The sequence below is a fragment of the Bombyx mori genome, chromosome 18, assembly GCF_030269925.1.
Source record: "Bombyx mori chromosome 18, ASM3026992v2".
Lineage (NCBI taxonomy): Eukaryota > Metazoa > Arthropoda > Insecta > Lepidoptera > Bombycidae > Bombyx > Bombyx mori.
In genome coordinates this window covers 6,165,341-6,189,711 of record NC_085124.1, presented here as the reverse complement: position 1 = coordinate 6,189,711, position 24,371 = coordinate 6,165,341, and the positions used below count along the sequence as shown (strand labels likewise).

General features: G+C 35.4%; 1 protein-coding gene across 22 annotated transcripts in view; it reads left to right on the top strand.

Annotated features, from left to right (window-relative positions):
- LOC101743268 (protein sprint) overlaps positions 1 to 24,371 on the top strand; it is a 276,135-nt gene that overhangs the window by 118,918 nt on the left and 132,846 nt on the right. For 6 of the 22 annotated variants that reach the window (XM_062673633.1, XM_062673631.1, XM_062673625.1 and 3 more), the window contains exon 1: positions 15,808 to 16,083. The exons of 8 other annotated variants lie outside the window; for them this stretch is intronic. Coding sequence is in view for 8 of the 14 variants with exons in the window: in XM_038017328.2 (XP_037873256.1) it covers positions 15,935 to 15,961 (27 nt within the window). In the remaining 6 variants the exon portion in view is untranslated. Of the gene's footprint in view, positions 1 to 15,807; positions 16,084 to 24,371 lie in introns of those variants that run through there. 8 more of the 22 variants (XM_038017337.2, XM_038017331.2, XM_038017336.2 and 5 more) reach the window with 5 other exon arrangements.

Below are 24,371 nucleotides of genomic sequence, written 5' to 3'. Positions count from 1 at the left end.
CGCTTTAATCACAGGTTTTTTATTGCCATTATTTTAAATTAATTTTGACGATTTCTCATTTAATTATTTAAATTTTATTGGCAATGAAATGGCGAGATTAAGCCATAAAAGTAAAATAGTTTTAATTATGATACGCGCAAACCGAAGAAAATACCATATCTTAAGTTTCTGTGTTAATCTATTTTAAAAGAACACATTAATTGAAAAATAATGTGACTAGGGGATGTATGGAAATGGTAGTGCAAGGTAGAGGGAGAAGAGGTCGACCGAAGAAGACATGATGCAGTGTGTGAATGACGATATGAGAGAGAGAGAGAGGAGTGAGTGTTGAGATAACGGCTGATCGAAGAGAATGGTCCTCCTGGCTGAGCCTTTGCTCGCCCACCTGTCGTGGTGAAACTGGAAAGGCCTTCGAGCCACCAGTAATCTCTCAATCATAAAAAAAAGAGAATGGAAGAGAAAAATTAGCTGTGCCGACCCCATCTAGTGGAATAAGGTGGATTAAAGGAAGGAGACATTAATTGAAAAATTAAACATTTTTTGTATACATTATTGCTCTGTCTCATTGCATGGTATTGGTTACAATAATGTAGACGTTGTGTGAAAAGGAGTTAGATTGTCTTTGCTTTGCTTCGCCCTTACTTTGTCGAAAATAGTGCTTGATAGATAGTCTCTGTCTCTTTCGCTCAAATATTATATCTGATATACGTAAATTTCAAATAACCACGACACAGTTGATGATATTCTAATCATTTTTAAATAAATAGGATATAAAAACAATTTACAACTTCAGCGAGCAACACTCTATTGTAGATGTTATTATTACGAAGAAATATTTGTTATGATCGAGTTAACGCACAGTCTGATCTAGAATAGCATCATCCCATTCCCGTGAATGGCGTAAAAAGGATCAAGTTATCTTGCTCTATATGATAAGACGCTCGCTCTACTCGTATCGACCGATGTGATCGTGCCGGTGTTACCATAACATCATCGTGTAATAAAAATCAAATTTACAAACAAATAAATAGGTATTTCGTAACTAGCTGACCCGGCAGACTTCGTAGTGCCTCAATCGATAAATAAAATACAAAAGGAATCCGTCCGATGGGGAAAACATCAAAGGACAAACAAAATTGTTATTTTTATTTAATTCCGAGCATTTTCATATATAAATACCTTTTAAACCTTCCCTGGACTTCCACAAATAATTTAAGACCAAAATTAGCCAATTCGGTCCAGCCGTTCTCGAGTTTTAGCGAGACTAACGAACAGCAATTCATTTTTATATATATAGATTACGGATACGGTACGCTGTATTTTGAGTCCGCGCCGATAGGTGTACCAAACTCTCATGACTTAAAACTCAAATGATTCTGTCTGGAAGCATTCACGCATTCCTATTTGAAGAGGGACGCAATTGTGACTACGACTTCATCTTTCAAGGTAGGTGTCGGCGCTCACGCCTGTATTGCGACGTTATAGTCTGCGGGCTCCGCTAATCACTTTACGTCAGACGAGCCACGAAATTGTCCACTCATTAACGCAATGAAAAAGATAAGAAAAATCAGTTAATATTTAAGATGTTTCATGTTCAGTCGCTTAACTTCGATTAATCTACGAAAGGAATTGTTAAAATTTATTGAAAATGAAAACGCTTTTAGAATTAATAGGAACAAAGTATCGATGGTCAGTGTTGCGAAGACGGTTCTGTTCTATCGACATTAAGTTACATTTGATTTTGTTTTGGATTGTTTTTTATTTTTATTTTTAACTGCTTAAACAATCTTTTTTTAAGTTTTTGAGTTGATTTCATATCATCGATTCCATATTCAAGTTGATATCATATTTTATAATACAATTAAAACTATTAAAGACGCGCGTGTCTCTCTGCTTTCCTATTGCGAGGAGTCGCAATGATTTTTTTAATCTGGGTCATCAATGTTATGACAAAAAAAATGCGTCGGGTCACGCTATGACCGATCTGGGCTTAGTGCGAGGTTTTTAACGTTCTCGATAGCGTAAAAGTTAACTTAAATTTGTATAGAGTTGAGATGTTTGCCTACGTTTGCCGTTAGGGGCGCTGTTCCAACTGCATACAAACTTGAGTTAACTTTTACGCTATCGAGAACGTTAAAAAACTCGCACTAAGCACACAGACGTAGAGCATAGTACGCTTATGGAGACAACGCGTTGCTTTCATCTACGTGTATTTTGTTATTCTGGAAGCACCTCTTGGATTGGTTATTGAAATTAAAAAAAATACAAAAATTATATTGCCAATAAAAACAATGGGTGAATCTCGATATCGATAAATTCTTTTTATACTCCTCGCTTACATAGTTAGGGCCCCTCGATCGTACATTTCTCTGCAAATATTTGTTTCAATTAGGTCGTCTCAGAGACCCTCTTTATTCTCGACGTCAAATAAGTGATGATCTCAAAATTTCGTGTGACGTTTATGTGTACCGTAATGTGGGTCGCGTTCTTCGATCCTGTATTTATGTTAAGAGTTTTTTGAACATCATAAAATATCCGTATTCATTTGTTTAGTATGAGTTATTTTTGTGTGTATAAAATTTTATTGAATTATCTCGCTAATTAAAATTGTCCGTGTGTTTTCTCTGCTATCTATTTCAATTGCAAAGCTTCAATGCGCGCCTTCGTTGAGTATTAAAGGCGTTATTGACGTGACAACGTCTTATAATTCGATGGAGCCAGTTGCACGCACGAAAAAACATGACTCATGCGGCGTTACCTCGTTCTGAGGCATTCCATTTAAGGCTTGAAGTGCAAGCGAGAGCGCGCAACGGGCGACAAAGAGCCGCAATCGGCCTCCGCGTTCGGCAGCGTTCGACATCTGTCTCTCTCCTACTTGAGTGAGCGATGAATTGTATTTATGCGTACAAATAAATGTAACTTGATCAATTCAATAGTGATTTCCATTTACCGCCTTCTCTATATCCATACAAAATATCTATCAAACAAATAAAATTAAAATTTTATTTTGAGAAATGAAACCATTCCATCAGTATTTTCTTATGACGTTGTCACGTTCAACTATCGTCAGTAAGCCGACTTTACAGACAACCGATATTTGACAAGTCCATCGCTCAGTCTATTTTATGTTCACATATTTGATGTGCTTAGACTATTGTAAGTTTTTTTTTATTACTTGGATGGGTGGACGAGCTCACAGCCCACATGGTGTTAAGTGGTTACTGGAGCCCATAGACATCTAAAACGAAAATGCGCCACCCACCTTGAGATAAGTTCTAAGGTCTCAAGTATAGTTACAACGGCTACCCCGCCCTTTAAATCGAAACGCATTACTGCTTCACGGCAGAAATAGGCAGGGCGGTGGTACCTACCCGTGCGGACTCACAAGAGGTCCCACCACCACAGTAAGTACCAGAAAAACCGTCATCTGCCGCTCTTTTACAACAACAATTAATAAACAAAACATATATAAATACAGTACATACATTAGGCACGATGGCGTTGACAGAAATGAATTGTTTATTTTATAATAAACTAGTTGATTTGATTACGCGAATCACGATAAATTATCAAATATTAGCAGCTCCCTTTATATTTGTAGCTCACAGAAACAAAACAATGACAAAATAAGTTAGTAACGTCGACATGTGATTTGTAATTCGAATATGAACATTATATTATGTAGTATAAAAATAAACATAGCTCACGGAAATTGCAAAATGAACTAACAATTAATTTCATCTTTTTTTATCCTTTTAATACTGGTCGGGATTATATTCAAGAATATATATACGTATGCAAATTTTCAAGTTAATTAGACGTTTTGAAGTCACTGAAAGTGTCGTTCAAAGATTCCGTTACTTACAAAGTAATATATAATAAATGCCAAGCTAAAAAAGCGTGTTCAAAAAAATTATAGACGAAAATATTCTTCGAGATTGAAAATAATACTAATATAATACATTTTTTTCAAAGATTCTTCAAAATTTTCCGTCTCGTTCAAGAGCCTCAAGCGTTCCGTTACTTGATCTTTAATTATCGCGACTTTTAGACTTTAATTACTCGAAAGTTTTTTAAACGTGCTCCCAGAAGTCCGTAACTGGATTAAGAATTGTCTGGAAACTTTCGAGGGCGATTTTAATTGTTCTCATATAATCTGGAAGGTATTTTTTCCTCATATTTTCATACTTTAGCAAATTAACAACTTTCATACTCTGGACAAGTTAAAGAAATCATAATATGCAACATGTCAAACCAATTCTTAATTTTAGTTTAGATTTTATTTCATCCTTAATAAAGTTTTGTTTGAATCATCTGAAAGTCATTTGAGGTTTCATTGCATAGTCCTCGTTCAAAATTGAAGTGCTCAAGCTTTTTGTTGCAATACATTTTATTGTGTTGGAATAAAAAAAATTTTTTATGAACATTACTATTCACAATGATTAGCCAGCTAAGTCTCTAAATAAACACCTATCTCACTAGCATGGACTAGCCGCTGCTATGAAAAACATCATGTAATAAAAAATCAAACTACATAGCGATATTACTTTGTGCAACTACTGAGCCAGCATCCATCCTATCTATTTCAACTTCGAAGCATTTTTCGTTGAGGCTTTCACGTTGTAGATTCTAGTAACCGCTTCACACCATGTAGATTGTGCGTTGGTTAACCAATGTGAAGCAAAACATTGTGCATTCGTTGCCCCTGAATTAATCTTATAGTTACGTTTTGTTATAACCATATTGCTAGTGATAAGTGGCAGGCGCAAGACTAGGTTGTTGGCTTAAAATGTTTCGATGAAACATTTGTTTTGGTGGATTTTACTTATTTAGTGACCGTTTTCACCGTTCCGCAAGAGTTGGTTGTAACCATGCTATTGTTATGATATAGCCATGCATGATTCATTTCAGTTTAAAACATAGGGTACCCCTCAATGTGATTGGTTAGAACTATTTCTGTAAAACCAGCAAGCAAACAAACAAGAAACCATAAACTTCACAACTAATGTTTCCACCACACGCTTTGACAAAAAAATGCAACCACGGTGGAATCAAAGAGGAGTCGGAGAGGTTATATTAGTTTATTAGGTCCCTATTAATAAGGTAGGTCCACGAGTTCCTCAATTTTTTTGTTACATTAATATAATTCATTGTTTATTGTTACAGGTAAATATTAAACTGCCTAACGTCGACTTATCGAAAAGTAAGCTATTTAATAATCTCAACTTCTTCAGACATTTGCTTGTAGCACTGTGTCACTCATACACAAGGAATGTCCACGTTTGCCCGACTCGTGCGTATCGGGTCATTGCGAAGAACAGGAAACTTAGCGCTGCATTGCATGCCAGACTAAATAATTCACAGTAAACGTACGGAAAGTAAATATGCTAAACATAATAATTTAAATTACTTCAACGCGTGATGACTGCAAATCAAAGATACTATAATAATATTAAACTCACATATAGTCACTTTTATGCAATCCATGAATTTCAGTTTAATTTTTGTCTATCTTTGTGTATTTGAAGTAAAGCTGTTGTATTCTTTGCACGAGGAGCACTGTTGCTTGAGATACAGGTTTTATCACCTAGCTCAAGCACAGATGCACATTATGATTGTGTTTCTACTTCTATGTTAATGATAAATAAATAAATAAAATAAATAAATAAAAATTATATTACTCGCACAACACGGAACAACTGAGACACGATATTGATTTCGTTCTAAGCGTTTCAATTGGAAACTCACGCTATGATAAACACTCTTCACACGAAAATGATATAAAAATTAAGAACTTTGACTATATCAATGTTGTAACTGCGAAATGTGTGTCTTTATCTCAGTGGCCATTAAGTAGCGAATAAGTCGTGGAGTTATAAATGTAACTATTCACCTCTAGTTTGGTTTTATTTCTTAGGACCTGGATTCGGTTGTTAATATAATTTATACAAGTCTTAGTTGGCCCAATCAAAGTTTCTTGCACTGCTAATTGTCCTTCCATTCTTCAGAGCTTGCCTAGACTCTCTTGTTAAGTGGATTCATTTGTGGAACCCGAATGCTTTGAATACAAAAGCTTAAAGAGGCAACTTGGCTGGAACAAAAACTTCAAACTTTCACATTGTATAATTGCACATTGACGCGATGTGAATTTCGATTCGGAGAAAAATAGACTTGTTTTAAAAGTACCTAATTATAAATTACGAGTAAATTGAAGATTTATAAAAGTGTATACTCTAGTTTCGGGTTTTAGGAAAACTTAGTTTAGTTTGGCACATAATTTTGTAACTTATCGCGATGTACTTAGTCTCTATTTGCACTTTTTTTGTAATTCTTATGGATGCAGATGACTTCAGGTGAACTGATCTTAAGCAGTTCTCCTTGTATCGATATTCCTTGATGCTGAGAATCGTGGCCTCTCTGAATAACTTTCTGCTAGAGTACCCTGCGCCAGTTTTGTCTATCCTCGGTTGTGTGGATGGCATCGTGGACTAAGGTGCTAAGAGTGAAGCGCATAAGGTCCGGACAGCGCCTTGGACTTCTGCCTATGGGCGTTACAGCACCTTGTCTAAATTGTCGTCTCTTTTTATACGTTTTTATTAGCTTCAGACGTATGTATGTTAGTATGTAACGGAATCTATGAACATGATTTTGACCCCCTTGAAAACGTCGGATTAACTCGAAATTTGGTATACTTATTAAGGACCAATGACAATTCAGTATTTAAAAAAAAAAGAAAAAATTGAAATTCAACTAAAAAATGAAAAATCACTAATAGTTTAAAAAAAGTAACAAAATACGCTTTTATAGAAAATCCAATTAAAAAATAGAAAATAAATCGAATTAAAATTATTGTAAGGAAAAAGGATTTTGTTGTATAAAAAAGCGTGGGGTGCATGGTATCAGTAGTTATAAATATTTTATGAACAGAAATGAGTAGAAGGGTTATTTTGATAATATCCTGAAAAAGCACCCCACGCTTTTTTACAATAAAATCATTTTTCCTTACACTATTTTTAATTCAAATTTATTTTCTATTTTTTAGTAGGATTTTCTATAAAAACGTATTTTGTTAGTTTTTTTTAACTATTATTTATTCTGGAAATGTGTCTAAAAAACTTGAAGCTTCTCCACGCGCAAAGCCATATTTTAGGAGTAATTTTCGGTTAACCTATAAATATAATAATTCCTATTCTGTTCATGACTCGTTTAATTAAGTATGTAACCAACAATCAACGAAAAAAGCATAATGCGACATAACCATTTGTATTTCACACGACGCTTGCCAAATAGGTCGCAGAATTAATCTGCCTGAAAATATTTGTTGATAAACTCTTGGAACGATCGTATTAAAACCGTAATCAGAAAAGTGACCGCTTTAAAATCAATGAAGAGGGTCCAGTTGGGGTCCGTCTACTTAAAATAATTAATATTCCCTTCTCTCCGTTAAGCCTCATTAATTTATTGGAAATTCTTCGTAATCTTTTCCTGTGCGGCATTTAATTACACCGAGAGTTCGGAATGATTAGATTTTAATTTTAACAGCCTCTGTTCTTATTTACTTTCCTTTGTCGAAATACTTCTTTTCTATATTTTGAATATCCAGTGAAACGTTAAATATTAGCGGATTAATTTAATGATTCGGTGCTTTAGAGTCTTTGGCAGCTGCGTTCAGTATCGTGGGTTCGATTCTGAAATTGGTAAACAGTTGGGAAAAAATATCGTGTGACACATAGGTTCGCTTGCTTTCTGTCTGGGTGTTTAAGATTATACATATGTATTTATATAAATTTAAACTTATATAAATATGCTTATCAGACTTTTTAAGGAATCCTAGTTTGGAATCGGTTTCCTATCCCATCCTATTCTAGTATGTGTTATTTATCCGTTTAAAAAATCAAATATTTAATTTTACGTTCGAATTTATGCAAATATTGCATAGCGTCTGTTGGTGTATCTATATAATGTTGTAAAACTATGTATTATTCATTCCATCCATTTGTCATCTTGAGCGACAATATCAAATTAGATTTACTATATGGCTTCACCATCTAATTGATTATAACTTTCCCCACACTAAATAAGCCGTGACAAGATATTAACGTCTCAAGTAATTACCCTATCCGTAATAGTAGTCATTAATTACCGTATTAATTGATCGACATACCGAATTAACTGCGTATATTTATGGGGTGAATTTGCTAGCTGTGTCTATTGTTACATTAATATTGGCTCTGTGATGTCAATCTGTGAACCACGGAACACTTTCTGTAGATTTCGTAAAAGGAATTCACTGGAAGAGCACTAGCGCTCAATAAGTACTGTAGCAACATACTGCGCATAGATGCCACTTAATGGTGCTGGCCTGTCGGTATTCGGAGCATCAAGATACATGAGAAATGTAGATCTTCCCGACGATTTTGATCTTGAACCTGAGCTTCAGAATGTTACTTCACGACAGCGATGCGACACGATAACCCCGCTATCTCACCTCACCTCTGACTTGGCCTACGCAGCAGTCGACCGCCGTCGACGCATTCGACACGTCCTAGACATCCATGTTATCTAATTTCTCTACTCTAATAAGGACATTAATTAGTCTAAAGCTCGCTAGTCAAGTCACAGGTCACCGAACTGGTCCAAATAGTTGAAGTGCTTGATGACACTTAAACCATAGCCTCTGCCCGCTAAGTTTCTTATTGGATCTTCTCAGCGGGTCGCAATTCCCATCCGGTAGTGGTCACAATCTGGTCTGCCTTAGAGCTTATAGGAATTTATTTCGACATTTGTCAGTAATCCTTTGACTTTGCCAATCTTTATCGAACCAAAAAAATCATAATATTAAAGTACCTAGAGGTAGTAGTAGACGAGCTTTCTACAATTGATCCTTTGTGAAAATTGTGTATTATTAAATCAACAGCAAAAAAAAATCTATCTAAATTCAGTCGCACTTCCCAAAGATTGTAATTTGAAACTTTTATATGGAGGCAATAGCAGTATGGTAAAGAGTGCCAATTCGTAACAATTTACGACATTTCTTTATGGTTTTATAGCATAGCTTTTTATGACCCTGTGGTGACTGTCTGCAATAATTCTATGACAAATTTACCAACCGGACAGCTCGGGAGTCCGTGTGAGGGATGAATTATTTAAATTTAATATTTAAAGGGTGTACTAATATTATCGATATCCATAGCAACGTGAGGTCGTAATTTTGAATATGTAATGCTTACAGCCAGCTTTAGAATGTTCTTTTTTGTGGAGTAAAGGGTAAGGGCTTAACTTATCTTTGAGACAGTGCATTCGTATCGAACGATGCGACGATGTCCGTTTCCAAATCTCGTAAGCTATTTTTTTAATTCACCATTTTTTCTAATGAAATACGCACGTTACACATGTATATCAATCAGTTTCACGATGAAGGCATAACACCGTGTAATAAAAATCAAACCAGCAAAAATAATTTGCGTAATTACTTGCGATACGGAATTGGCGATCAGTTCGTGTCACCAATTGAGACTTAGATCTCATGTGTCGAGGAGGGCTTGGTGGCAATTACATTCTGATGTCCATGGGCTCCGATATCCACTGAACACCAGTGTGGACCGTGAGCTCGTTAATACAAAATAATTAAAAAAATCATAGTAGTAGTCTGCCTTGGCGGGACATAAATTTTCATAGTTGTTTGTTTCAATTTGAAACAAAAGGCTTAGATTTAACCAAAGATATTTATCCGCGGAATAACCACGAGTGCTTACGGTCGACTTAACTTAATATCAAATTATTAGAATTACGCCTAAAGTGGAAGTTTGTTTTGAATATCATCTACGTGTACGCGCATAATCGAACTTACCTCGTGCTTCTTTCTTCATTGCTGCTATTGTTAGAGTAAAAAAAAACTTTGAGCCAGTACAGCCTGCAATGTATTAAAACATAGAGTTGCTTCGAAAAGATTTACGTGTTTTGTAGTAAAAGGTTTTGAGTTGTAATAATGTTTCCGCTCTTTACCCCTATGTTTGCCGAGCCAATGCAAACACGAGAGATTGTGAGCAGACCTTTATGTTTATGCTATGTCGGATAAGGCCATACATTTTTGATAGAGGCTTTTGAGAAATATTACCGAATTGGAGTGGTAGGGGTCCTTGTAGGTTACAAGGCTATTTGGTAACGGCTTAGGGTACAAATGGATGAGGCACGTGAGAAGTATTAAGTTTCGGTACATACAGTATGTGTTGGGAAAATGACGTCATAAAGGATTATAATAATCGCTTTTACATAATATATTTTATGTACTATTAATAGAAAATTCAACAGAGCAAGGTTTATAGTACATATTTCACCTAACAATTGACATGTTGAGATATGGCAATTTTTTTAATAGCCGCGCCGTTTCCACAAAATCTATTAAAACACTAACTATCTAAATCGGTTGGCATTGAAAATCGAAAAATGTTACATACAATTTAACTTTAATTCACAACTGATTTCCCCTAGTATACTTGTTAACGATGCTGCGACGGAAAATTCAAAGTACAAAGCAAAACTATGAAAGGTTATAATTATTCCTGGTAAAATGTTTGTCGTATAGTACAAAGTTGCTTTAGCGTCGGGTCTACGCGCGATATCTATAGGATATACAATAGATTTCTTCTTCTTGCATTTACTCATTCAAAGAAAGGGGGTTAAAGAGGCATAATTTATTAAAAAAGATTCTTTTTATTAGTCGTTTGCATTCTTGGTAGAGTGGGCGTGATCATTGGTTTTGGTGGTGGCGCGCTTCACAAGACGTCGCAATTCCTCGCATACCGCGACCTTTCTTGTGCACTCATGATGGAAACGCTTAGAGCTGCCTTTATTTGGTCTACCATTATGATGATATAAAAATATTAGATGGCTTCATTTAAAAATTATAAAAAGAAAGAGACCATTTTTGTAATTTAAATCTTCTTATTCGATTAAAGTGAGGTATCTTGGTATCATCACCTTTCATATATTATGTAATAGTATTGGGATTGACGAGCTCTTAGCTTATCTAAACATGTTGAGTACTAAAAAGAAAATTTGACGGTATTTCGTAATAGTTTTTTACGCTATTAATCTTGAAATAAATAGTTCTAAGCTCGACCTCTGTAGCAGAAAGATTAGAACAGTAAATTCATGCTACATTGCAATTAGCCTATTTCATACAATTTACGAACAGTCCATAACGGTTTAATTGACATATTAGAAAACTACATATAAGCTATGAATTCCGTCGTAGAAGTCGTTTGATATATTTGCGAATCCCGACGATGTTTGCTTGTTGTTTCTGTGCAAACTTAAATAAATGAGTTTATCTTGTAACCTTAGTGCTGAGGTGTTGTTTCCCGGCTTGGATATTGAAATCGCACATTTTGTGTTAAATTTTTATTTATGTCCTCGTGTTACTTTGGTATAAATATTTTATTTTTATTATTATATATCACCCGAAATGCGGTCTCGTGTAATTTTTCCCCACCTGCCTATATGCTTATAGCTTAAGGGGATAGCCCTAGCTACGACCAAACAGGCAGGTGAGCTCACGGGCTCAACCTGAGGTAATTTACTAACACTAGCCCTAGAGGGTTGCTTCGCGGAATCTACCACCGAATCGGAATCTGACCCACTGAGAAGATCCGGTGAGTAACCCAGTAGGCTGTGTCTATGGGGGTTTCGTGCAAATGTGACGTCGGCTCGTTTTGTTACGGGATATTCAATAAAATCACTATAGTTTATTCATTGGCAGCGTTGGTCTCCCACGAAGTGGACCGACTACCCGCTAAAATAGCCGGGAATCCACTGGATACAGGCTCCATAGGACCGATCATTGTGGTGAATCTTGGGTAAGGCCATAGTTCAGCAGTGGACGTCATTGGCTGAAAAAAATTCTTAGCTTAGAAGACAAGATCTGCTTTTTCAGGTTAATTTAGTAATAGCTTATTGCTGTTCACGCTTTGAGAGCTTCCATGTTGTATGGTTGTTAATAAAATATAATTCTCATTTGCCAATAACAAATTGTTATTTGCGTCACTAAAGGTGTAACCTGCTCATTTACATAAATAACTCATAACCAAATTACAATAATACATAACATTATGACATTATTCGCTGTTTCATGAATTTACGGGAATAACCTCATTAATTTGATTAACTCCATAATTCTCTTTGACGCTTTGACCTTGCTGCCTGCCTATGTCTAGACTCAATTTTGCGTGTCAAACCGAAATGAGAAAGGCATGACACAAGTGAGAAAATGTAATTACTCCGCGGGCTAAGTGTGTATAATAGTGTATAATACACTCTTACAAAAATCTATACTAATAATATTATAAAGCTGAAGAGTTTGTTTGTTTGAACGCACTAATCTCAGGAACTACTGGTCCGATTTGAAAAATTTTTTCAGTGTTAGATAGCCCATTTATCGAGGAAGGCTATAGGTTATATAACATCACGCTTAGATCAATAGAAGCGGAGCACCAATAAAGAATGTTTCAAAATCGGGACTATTTATACCCTTTGAGAGCTTCCACTGCATGCGCTGCAGAAACGATTAAAGTTCCGCTAAAATAATGTATGACAGAATTGTGCCCCTTTAAAAGATCTAAAAAAAAGTCCGCGACAGAATATGTTTATATGTTAAGGTTGGCTCACTATAACGTTTTTTATGCTAACCAAATTTGTTCTAAAATAAGGCATTATTTGTGGACTATTCCACGCGGACGAAGTCGCGGGCAAAAGCTAGTATAGTAATTAAACTATTGTACTCAAGAAATTTGCTACCAAATTTAAATTTAATTTATGTACATGAATCAAAATTATTATTTTTCCATCACAAATACAATTTTTTGATGTACATAATTTTCCTATTACTCTGTACTATGTCCTCTTTTTTGTGTGTATATAAATAAATAAATAAAATAAAATAAAACAATTTTTTGTATAAAAACAAGTGGCAGTTTTCCTTAAAATTAAATTTAAATTGGCGAAAAGGTCACTTTTGACACCTTAAAACAATTCAAACTTGAAACAACAATCTCGTTATTAAGTAACGCAACGCACAGTTCAATGTCGTAGCGATCGTGCCCGCACTTTCAAAATACACTTGTTCTACACGTTCGCACGCTATTTACCAAGCTACTACATAGTTATCAAGAACTATCCGAGTTGTATTATTTTCTATTTTTTTGAATGATATAATGTCGCTGTCGCTGTAGCTAATCACACGTCAATGTCACTACCCTCTTCTAATAAGAGGTCTAAGTACTTTAATACATAAATAATACACAATAAAAATAGGTTTTTATTTATATATTTTTATTACTTTGATAAGTCAACAAGCAATAGACGTACAGTTTACAAAGTGATTCGAGATGAAAGTCTCAATTATATTTGAAACTAGCGACCCACCCTCGCTTCGGTTCGGAAACATTAAATTTTATTATTGATTGTTGAGTCCCGCGATGTTGCCCGCGGTTATTGTCGTACCGCGGGTGACGCCGCGGGAGCGAAGCTAGGCTAAAAAAGTAGCCTAAGTTACTCTTTATATCATCAGCTACCTATCAGTGAAAGACCCGTCAAAATCGGTCCAGCCGTTCCTGAGATTAGCCGGAATAAACAGACAGAAAGATAGACAAAAATTGTAAAAAATGTTATTTTGGTTTATGTACCGTATATATATATATATATATTAATAAAAAAATTATAAAAAACGGTTATTTCAATATTACAAACAGACACTCCAATTTTATTTATATGTATAGATGTATAGATAACCGTTATAGGTCAAACGGGAACATATGAGAGCACGTATTATGCATCTACTTAAATACATATTTATTTAGAAATGATACTCGCCTCAGTCTCGGAGTGACTCGGAGCTCAGTATAGTTGCATCACGCGATACGAGTGCACCTCTTTACTGGTGGTAGGACCTCTTGTGAGTCCACTGGTAGGTACCACCACCCTGCCTATTTCTTCCGTGAAGCAGCAATGCGTTTCCGTTTGAAGGGTAGGGCAGACGTTGTAACTATACTTGAGACCTTAGAACTTATACCTATCAAGAAGAGTGGCGCATTTACGTTGTAGATGTGTATGGGCTCCGGTAACCACTTAACACCAGGTGGGCTGTGAGCTCGTCCACCAATCTAAGCAACAAAAAAAACCAGACTTTTACCTACTAGAACACAGCTGTCTCAATTTACAAAAAAACATTCTAAAGTGGATTTGTAATCAACCCGTTCCCGGAGTGAAAACTAGCGAAACTTGAACACACAACTATTTTGTAACAAACAAATCTATGAATACATAAACAGTAAAAATGTTTCGTTCGTTTCCAGGGGTCTTTTTTACCACGTATATCCGTCTATGGAATGAGCTCCCCACCACGGTGCTTCCCGAGCGCTATGACATTCTTTAAAAGAGGCTTGTGGAGAGTATTAAGCGGTAGGCAGCGGCCTGGCTCTGCCCCTGGCATTGCTGAGGTCCATGGGCGACGGTAACCACTCACCATCAGGTGGGCCGTATGCTCGTCTGCCTACAAGGGCAATAAAAAAAAATGTATAAACTTTAATCTATTCACTTTCCGAAACGAATTATCTCGAAACAAAATACTTTCGTGCCGTTCCCATTGTTCACTGTGGACATAATATGACAATGTCACTTTCGTTTGATGTCCCATATATGTCGTTGTGAAAGTACAGAGTTATGAAAGTATCATTGAGGTATCACCCGTTCATGGAATTGGTTGTTACGTTGTCGTCACTGTAGCGACGACAGTAGGAAACTGTAATTGATATTTTGTATTTAAATTGCTAATTTAAATGAGATCACAAATGCTTATATTGGTTACAAACAAAATGCTATGTCACGATTGACTTCCACGGTGAAGGAATAACATCGTGTAATAAAAAATCAAACCCGCAATATTATAGTTTGCATAATTATTGGTGGTAGGACGTTTTTTTTTATTGCCTTTGTAGGCAGACGAGCATCCGGCCCAACTGATGGTAAGTAGTCACCGTCGCTCATGGACGTCAGCAATGCCAGGGGCAGAGACAAGCCGCTGCCTACTTGGACGTCCCTACAAGGACGTCTTGTTAGTCCGCTCGGGTAGGTACCACTACCCTGCCTATTTCTGCCCTGAAGCAGTAATGGGTTTCGGTTTGAAGGGTGGTGCAGCCATGAAAGCAATAAAAATAAAAAAATTGTAGAACTACTTTCAAATCGAATACTGAAAATTCATAACAGCAAACAAAAAAGTTGCAGTCTTAAGTTAGATATTGTTTTATTGAATTATTTTCCGATTTCCCAACCGTAGTTCATAGTTTCACATTAACCTGTATCCTTAATATTTAATATATTTTAATCTTCAAGACTATTATAAATCTGAAGCTTTGTGACTTCCATATAAAAACGCCGACTGCCTTAATAGCGGTAATGCAATGCAATCATGAACGGCCTTGCATGAATTACAACAACGCCGTAACAAGAAATACTAGTTTTCTTGATGAATATCAACGTAGACTTATTAAAAAAAAAAACTAAAATTACCGAGACTCCACAGCTTCTTAATGAAATGAAATTCACAATAAACGGAAGAAACACAAGATACTTTATTTGACACAAAGAAAATATGCTATTGCAAAACTCGAGATACAGGGCTTAATTATCATTGATAATGATGGGAAAGTAGACGACGAGGTCCAAAAAGGGAATGAATGTGGAAATGATGAAGGTATATTGTTCCGGACATGCGTAGAGTGGGACACGACCAGAGCGAGCCTAGCCAACGCGCGCTAACGTCAGTCGTAGCCGGGTTTGCGCGGCGAGCGTCGTCTCTTTGTAGATACGCTTTTTTTTCTTGTACACATATCAAATTTCACGAGAAAATTTGATATAGTCGTCGATCTGTGAATAGTGTATGAAAAAAGTTTACGAAGAACGTTCGGTAATTGTTTGTTTCACTACACTTGCGCTGTTATTTTTTATTATTTTTATTATTTGCTCTATGATGTTGCGTAGTGTTTTTTATCAGTGAATATCCGTTGGATTGTTTTGTTGTAGTTCCAAGTATGTATCTTTTTTTTTTGTTGTATTTATCTTTTTTGCAATTTCTTGTTAGAATTATTTCTTAATGGTAACGTCAACAGAGTTGCTTTATCATGGCTGATAAGTGTTATCTACTGGGACACGTTGTTGTGTATAAAATGGCAGTTTATAATGCATTTTAATTTAGAATTGATTTGTTGATATTAAGATTACTTAAATCTAATTTTTTTTAAATTATATACCTATTACAGTTGAATATTTTGGACGTAATGGAATTATAATTACAGGAAAATGTGAAAAAAATCCATTAGAGATAGCACACATAAAATGAGGTAAAAATTGATAATGGAGTTCGATAAACAAACTCTACCGACTTTGCGGTGTAACATTCAGTGTATTGATTGAGGCCTATTATAACTATGACGAGTTGCCTTCGCTTGTTGTGAATAGCCGAGTATATGAAATAAGATAGACAAAGAAGGGATTTGAATATAAGGCGAGGGGGCCCTTGAAATTGATCGCCGTGTTTCTCCCCAGGCTCTGGTTAACCGAGCCCTTGAATCGTAAGCTTAATGTGGTACAAATTTGATTTGATGCTAGCGTTACTTCAACTCTCGGCATTTTGCATTAAAAATATATCTAGAGCTATATTGATTGCAAAACAAGGCATAGAAAAACGTAACGGTTAACAATTTGAATTAGCTTGGGATTATGTATTAGAAGCTTCTTAATATTTCATCCAAACAGGTTTGAAAATATTGTAACGAAGGTGACGCGTGCCGTTTGTATTTAATTCTATATCAGTGATGTTGGGCTACCAGTGGAGCCCGTAATTGGGACCCGTAATGGCTTAAGGCCCTTTTTTCGATCTGTCCTATTGTTGTGCTCATAGGGTGTCGGTCGTTGACATTGGCATTCCCCTTTACGAATTGAGATTTGCAACGATATTTCATTGCATGTCGGATTAACAATACATCATTTTTAATCTAGTTTCCATTATTATTATTATTAATAAATTATATGACTTGTTAATCTGTGCCATAAATGAAATCTGTCGTTTCGTATTGACCATTAGCGATTATAATCCGAAACATTTCACTATTACGTTCGTTCGTCCGATCATTTCATTTTGTTGCTTATTAAAAACAAGGTGTTCAAAAATTATTCTTCGATTTCGGTCAAACTAATTTGAAGTTGTAGAAACCATAAAAGGTACCTAATTCAGTGATGATGGCATTAGTTACACAATTGAAAGTGTCATTCTAAAAGCGACATAATTTTGATAGCTCTATAATGGTTATTTTCTAATTGGGTATTTTAAAATATTTTATATTTTGATAAAACAAATCGTCCGTTGAGCGTATAGCTGAATTTTCACTATAGAAAATCAAAACAAAATGCCATCGAAGTCGATCGACTAGCAGAACATTACCAAAGCAACTCTAACTTGACTAATGACTACCCACATACTCAACCCGTCCCATAAATTTAAATTGGCCAAAACAATGCGATCACAGAGTGCCGGGCCACAGTACCGTTAGTCAGCGGCTCGAGATCTTATATTTTGTGTTTCTATTAGCGGAGGCAACTATCTTTGATAACTAGCTACCGATTGCGTAAACGGTCTCTTTTTTGCACGTGCATTATTTTGCAATGCTAACGGGTTTTGATGGAAACTTCTAAACTGGATTCGCACATATTTCTATATCTAGACTAATCTAGATCAATCCGGGCTTAGCATTTCTTTATACTTTTCTGTCCATAAAAACAGTTTTACGTTTTTGACATTGAAGAGGATGAATTATCATCCGTTAACTTTGAGTGCTACATTCACTTTTTCATTAGCTATGCCCACATGTTCACGTTTTCGTATAACCTTTCATTAAATACCCACCTACTCGTGTTATTTACTCACCGAACGTAGGTAGCGTCTTTCTGCTGTTTGTATATAATTCTGGCATCATCAGTAACCGTAGCAGGTCTATCCTAGGGCGTTGCACCGCCGCAGCGATGGAATGTGACCGATCGTGATTATGAAATGCCGTGACTCTGCAAACGATTCTCTATTCGAATACGCAATTGTTTATCGTAATATTTTATAGACATTCCCAACTTTTATTCCGGCAAAAAAGCATAACAAGTAAGCCACTATCGCGATTACTGTATGCTGTTCGCCTAATGGTATCTCTAATTGCGTTTCTTGCTCGACTGCTAGCACTCCCGTTCATGAGTTTTTAATTACCTCTTTTATATGGCGTAACATTCACTAATGTGCACGACTAAGGTCGGTACGGAATATAAGGAGACCCATTGTTTCGAACAGCTCCTTATATTGCGAATAGCGGTTCAACTTCATAGGGTGCGACTGACCGCCAAAGTACCATGTGCCCAAATTCTTGGAATGCTCCCTGAATGTAATTACCTATTTACGGTCCTAACTGATATTTTAAATGATTGCTATTCATTAATGTCTGCCTATTAGGCCATCTATAAATATCTTAGTTTGTGCTTATCGGGATAGCAATTCTGCTCTTACATAATATATATCATCGTATTCATCAAAACTTTAATGTGGTTAAGTGTAAATCTTATCAACTCCCACTTGGGACATCAAAGAGTGATGGAAGCGATTCGTCATGCTCCCTACTATTTGACCTATTTATGAGAGAATTTCAACTTGGGCTTTTTTATAGAATATCAGGGCCATTAGTAAGTAAGACGGTGAACGGGCGACCCCTATGAAGAAATCAATCGCTTTCACGCTGCGTTAGATATTTTATTGTTTTATCCTGGTTGAGTCATTCGGGTTAGCGAAGCAGATTCTATTTGTTTTATGTATTATTTAATCTCAACACAAGGAATTGCTTTTATTTTGAGATGTTTGTGGTCCGTTGACATAGATGTATGTGATAATAGATTCATTAATCGTTGCTTAATGGGCTTAATTTAATGGGGATGTTTCAGATTACGGTTAAATAATCTTTTAGCTCTTATCTATCTCTCACGATATCTATGTCAATGATATTTTCCCTCTTCGTTAATTCAAATTTAAAATCATTGATTTAAATTCGGATGTAATCCACTTATTCGAATTCAAAATAAAGACGATAACTACACTTAACACTAACAAAAACTACTATCGCTTAAAATTTTTGAACAATTTACATAGCTTTGTTGGTTTTTATTGTATATTTTTCATAATAAGTAAAAGCTTATTTTTTCCGAGCGATTTACCGTGATTACTACTTTAACTTCATGAATATGGAATAGGATTATTTTACAAAAACCATATCCATCTTATTTGTGATATTTCAAGGCTATTTCAAGCTCTAAGATAGTAGGATATTGGAAACAAATGTGTCTACGCCATTAATGTACATTTTGGGCTATTACAACTGACCGGTACTTGAATCCTATGTTACTATCCAACAATACAAAATAAATAATTGATTTTTAGTATAGTTAAAAGGAAAAAACAAACAAATTGATATGTAAATTTAAATACGATACAGTTGAATACATCAGTATTCTTGTCATTGGCATCCAAAACCTGTAGGTAACATAGGCATCGTTTGCTTGTGTAAACTTGTCGTGTTTGTATGCTCAGTCTGAGTTGCATCTCAATTACTATACGCAGTTGATTTGACCTCAGTACAATAATATCATCATAAGTAATCAGAACACTTTAAATAAACAGAGATAAAAACCTACCATTCTAAAAAAGCTTGGAGACATCAGACTTGACGTGAATTTTCACATTTGGTTCACGACAATCCAAACCACGGCAAAAATAAGAATTATCTTAAATCATAGCTCCTCTTACTATTCTAATCATTTAACTGCCACCGCTTATAGCTACTCAGATATTGATAAGGCGATTGATACATGTAATAAATAAGATCGTGGCGTTAAGTTGTGCTCGATTCACTTTGTGCAAAAATTCCGGTAAAAAATTGCTTGTTCCGATCCTCTGGTTAGCGATAAGTATTAAAAATGAAACCCCATTTGGCCTCTGAATTGTTTTTGCGCAAAGTGATACTCTTTGTACTGAGGCTTTGATAAAACATATAAAAAAATCCTCGAAACGCTATGCATTTTATTTCGAATATTTTTTATTTTATTTTATAAACCTAACCTGTACAAAGCAAAGTATCATAAATCTGAATAATTTTATTCAACAAATAATAATCAATAGACTCTATGACATAGAGAAATAACTAATTAAAAAAATCATCGCAATGATTTCCAAAAGGACATAGAGAACGCTTATAAAATTAAATTTCTCGAGTATCAATAACAAAAATATTGGGCAGAAGTCGGAAGTCTTCGGACACATTGTGGCTTTTGCCTTCCTGTGAGCGACGAGACTTGAATACTGATCGACGTTTGAGAGTCCCACATCGGGTACCCTTCACTTAGGTAAAGTGGTGATCTCGTGTGTTCCATTATTTGAATAGTTATCACGTTAGAGATTTTAACATCCTTGAGCTCATCACCTTGCCTTACAACATCTAGTAAAGCATTTCGTTGAATTTAAATTTTGGTTATTGATGTTTAATGGCTGCTTCGGCGACCGTAATCCATACGGTGCCAACGTTTTATGTCTATTTAAGACTCTATTAAAATATTAGAACTCTAAACCATTATGCGATAGTTGTTTTATACGTTTTTTGTAATACTGTGACAGAATTATTAATTGGTAACAACATAATTTCTCTTAGGTACAGTCCGACGCTCGTTTCGTCATTCTTGTGAATCGTGAACGAAATAATGCAAGTCGTATTGATAGTCGTTTACGTAGTAAGTCACGTCCACGATCTGTATAGCGGACTTCTTAGGTCTAGGCCAAGGTTCATTGTATCTAGTTGAAGAAGCAGGTCACTGGATGAATCTTCGAACACTACCAACGCATCCACTTTGGATAATAGATTCGCGAAACGCCCACATAATCCTACACATAATGTTGTTCATTTGTTATCCAAGGCTATACCAGAATATTATGACTTGTAATTAATGCTTCTCCGTTCACTTCCAAAAGGAGGCCGTCCTTCTGATCAGATATTATGATAATCTTGAAGGTTTTTTAAATTAATTTATAGCTGAAGGTAAGCTCTCGTTCTCACTAAACGATTATCGGAGCTGATAGATAAGAGTTGGCGCTAGATATTGCATTGCCTCGATCTTCTGATTAACAGCCAAACAATTATCATATAAGACCTTCTGTTTAAATATTTATATTGCTATTTGCTTCTGTATCGATCTTACCTGTCTTCAAGTCAGTACGCGGGAATCAGAGCTATGGTTTTTCGAATCTAAAAACAAAATGTTATCAAAACAAACCCGGTGTCCTAATTTTGTACGGTACATCGGCATTCTGTCTGATCAATATCACTTTTATCACTGTTTCATTGTTGCGTAAACTACATTGAATACATGAACTGTGAACACGTGCGTGTGCTTGCGGTTTATATTCATTCAGTTCTAATGAGTCACTTTCTAGACATTCATAAATATCTGCATAATGACTGGACTTTTAAACAATCAACTTGTTTAGTCTGAAGAAATAATGAAGATTATCTTTTAGTTTGGTATTAAGCCCTTGCCATAGAAGACCTTTGTGTCGTCGCAAAATAAGACATTAGATGAGACTCTATTTCATTAGAATAACGGACATACAACTCTGCAACTCGTAACCGTATTAGTACCGTCCCGTGGATGTTAAAATGGCGAAATAAAGCGATTGGTTATACCGTTGATTATGTAATAAAATATGCGATGACCGTGTTAACCAGGTTAAAAAAATCACAAAACAGCTGCAACTCCGCACCTTTAGTAAAAACTGGACAACGACGACTTTTTTGACAGAAAGGTGTTCACTTTGCATTCAATGTTTTTAACGGCCTTATGATTAAGAACAATGGACACGTGGCTTCGGCCTTTAAAACTACCAAAATTCTCCAATCATTACCAAGAACAAGACCTGGCTGTATGGACTAAAGTCCTTTGCCTTTCCCATTAGCGATAAATTAATATCATATCATCAATGTTTTTAAATTAATTAGCCTACCGTATATTTTCAAGTTGAATCTTAAAATTGTAAAATTGTCTTTGCTGTATACGTTGAAATAATAACGTAACATACTGTTTTTGTGAATGTTATTAAATTAAACTAGTAAAGAAATGAAAAAAAAAAACAATCTGTGTGAAATGTAACATAAAAATTCACTCTTCTGTAACTAAAACTAATCGATGCTTAACTAAAAACTCACAATTGCAACGGTTGTTATAACAATTTTATAAATGAAATAATCGGTCAATATTCCTTATGTAAGCTACGTAAGTATTTATCTGCGCGTAACACAAAATAAAGTAGCCTAACATCAATGTGATTATAGTTATATCATGTTTCCACGATACACGTGCATGGCGCATTTATAGAAACGAAAAGAAAATTAAATGCAATTAATTGGATTTCCCCGAGAGCAAGCAAAGTTAAACGAATTATTAAAATCTTCTTGTAATGATAGAAAATATATTGTTGGGTGTGTTCATGAATTTTTAATAGTAAAGTCATTAAGGGAGCGTCCTAAAAAGATTTGGATCGAGTGTGCGAAAGAGGATAGGCTAGAGAAGTTGGATAGAAAGAGAGAATGCAAAGATGACGTATGGTAGGCCGGAATGACAAAAGTGGATATTATGCTGCATCGATCCCACGTACTGGAATGAGCACAAGAAGAGAGAAGAAGATTGATAAAGTAACTATGTATCCGATTAAATAAATTTCAAACTAATTTGATGCGTCTAAACCTCAAGCATTATAGCTAAGAACAATGAATCTTCAAGTCGTTTGCAACATCGATATTAGGTACAAAGATGTTTCGAGTTAGACGTCAAACTTTAGAACGCTTCCGACAACTAAAGATTTATAACATGTTAACGTGCAAAATGTCCCATTTACTTTGTGTCGTGTTCCGTTCTTCAAACAACTTTTAGTGTTCTCAATGCTCTCATTCATCGATACGCCGACACAGTCAATGTTGCGAAACTGTATGACTAATGCATTAAGATATCTATCTGTACGTAAATGCGACTGAATATTACACTCGGCGAGTTTATATTTTTATTATAATTGATACATATTTCGGTTTACTGAATCAACGAAATAACAACGATTGGTCAGACACGGTAGGCAGCGGCTTGGCTCTGCCCCTGGCATTGCTGAAGTCCATGAGCGACGGTAACCACTCACCATCAGGTGGGCCGTATGCTCGTCTGCCTACAAGGGCAATAAAAAAAATTAAAAAAAATCAGATAATATTATTGACTGCAACAATCGTTTTTATAACTTCGAGTTTACGAGTGTTATAAGTATATTTCTCCTTTATTATTTGTATACTTTAGTGATTTGATATAATTCCAATCTAAATCCGTTTATAAAAAATCACCTATCGATTCTACTTATCATTGGTACAAAAATACAGTCTCTTATTAATCTAAAAACGTATTACCAAAATATTTAGATTTAGGAACGATCAAAATATAGATAAACACTACCACCATTACAATTCCGTAATGATTATGAAACCTAATGAACCTAACAATACGTCCGGAAATGAAATAACGCTTTCTAAAAAGTAACGTATTCAATGGAATCATTAAAGAAACATCGTTAGAAATATCACGCTAACTACTCATTCACCCATAACTGTTGAACAATCGTCCAAAGAAGAATATATTTGCCAAATTTTTTTTATATCTGTTTTTAACTGATGCTTAAAGTTAGTTGATCAGAAGATAAAAAAAAAGGCTAAATATCATATAAAAAGTCCCACATAGTATTTTGTGTAAAGTAACTTTTAAATTTATTTGCAAACCATTGTATACAACTGAATAAAACCAATTTGTATTTCTATCTCTAAATGAATCCAGAAAAAACTGAATTGATTTTGTTCCCCATATATCAGTTGATATGTATGTTGATCATTAATCAACAGCCTGTATTCCATCAATTCCGCCATACATGGTCAGCCGATGGCCGATTACGCAACCGGCTCAACGACTGACTTATGCAACTGTTATACAAGCATTACGGAGATACGCGATTGTGGTCGCAAATTGCCAAGTCCGCGGATGAGTGGGTCATTTGATATGACATCAATTTCAACGTAAGGCCGGATAGCTAAATCTCTTGATTATAGGATGTGTGTGAGCTATGTTATTTTAAAATTTGTAGTTACGGGTACCTCTACACTTGATTAATGGTCAGAGTTAGGAATATATTAACCAATTTCCCTTTAAAAAAAAAAGAG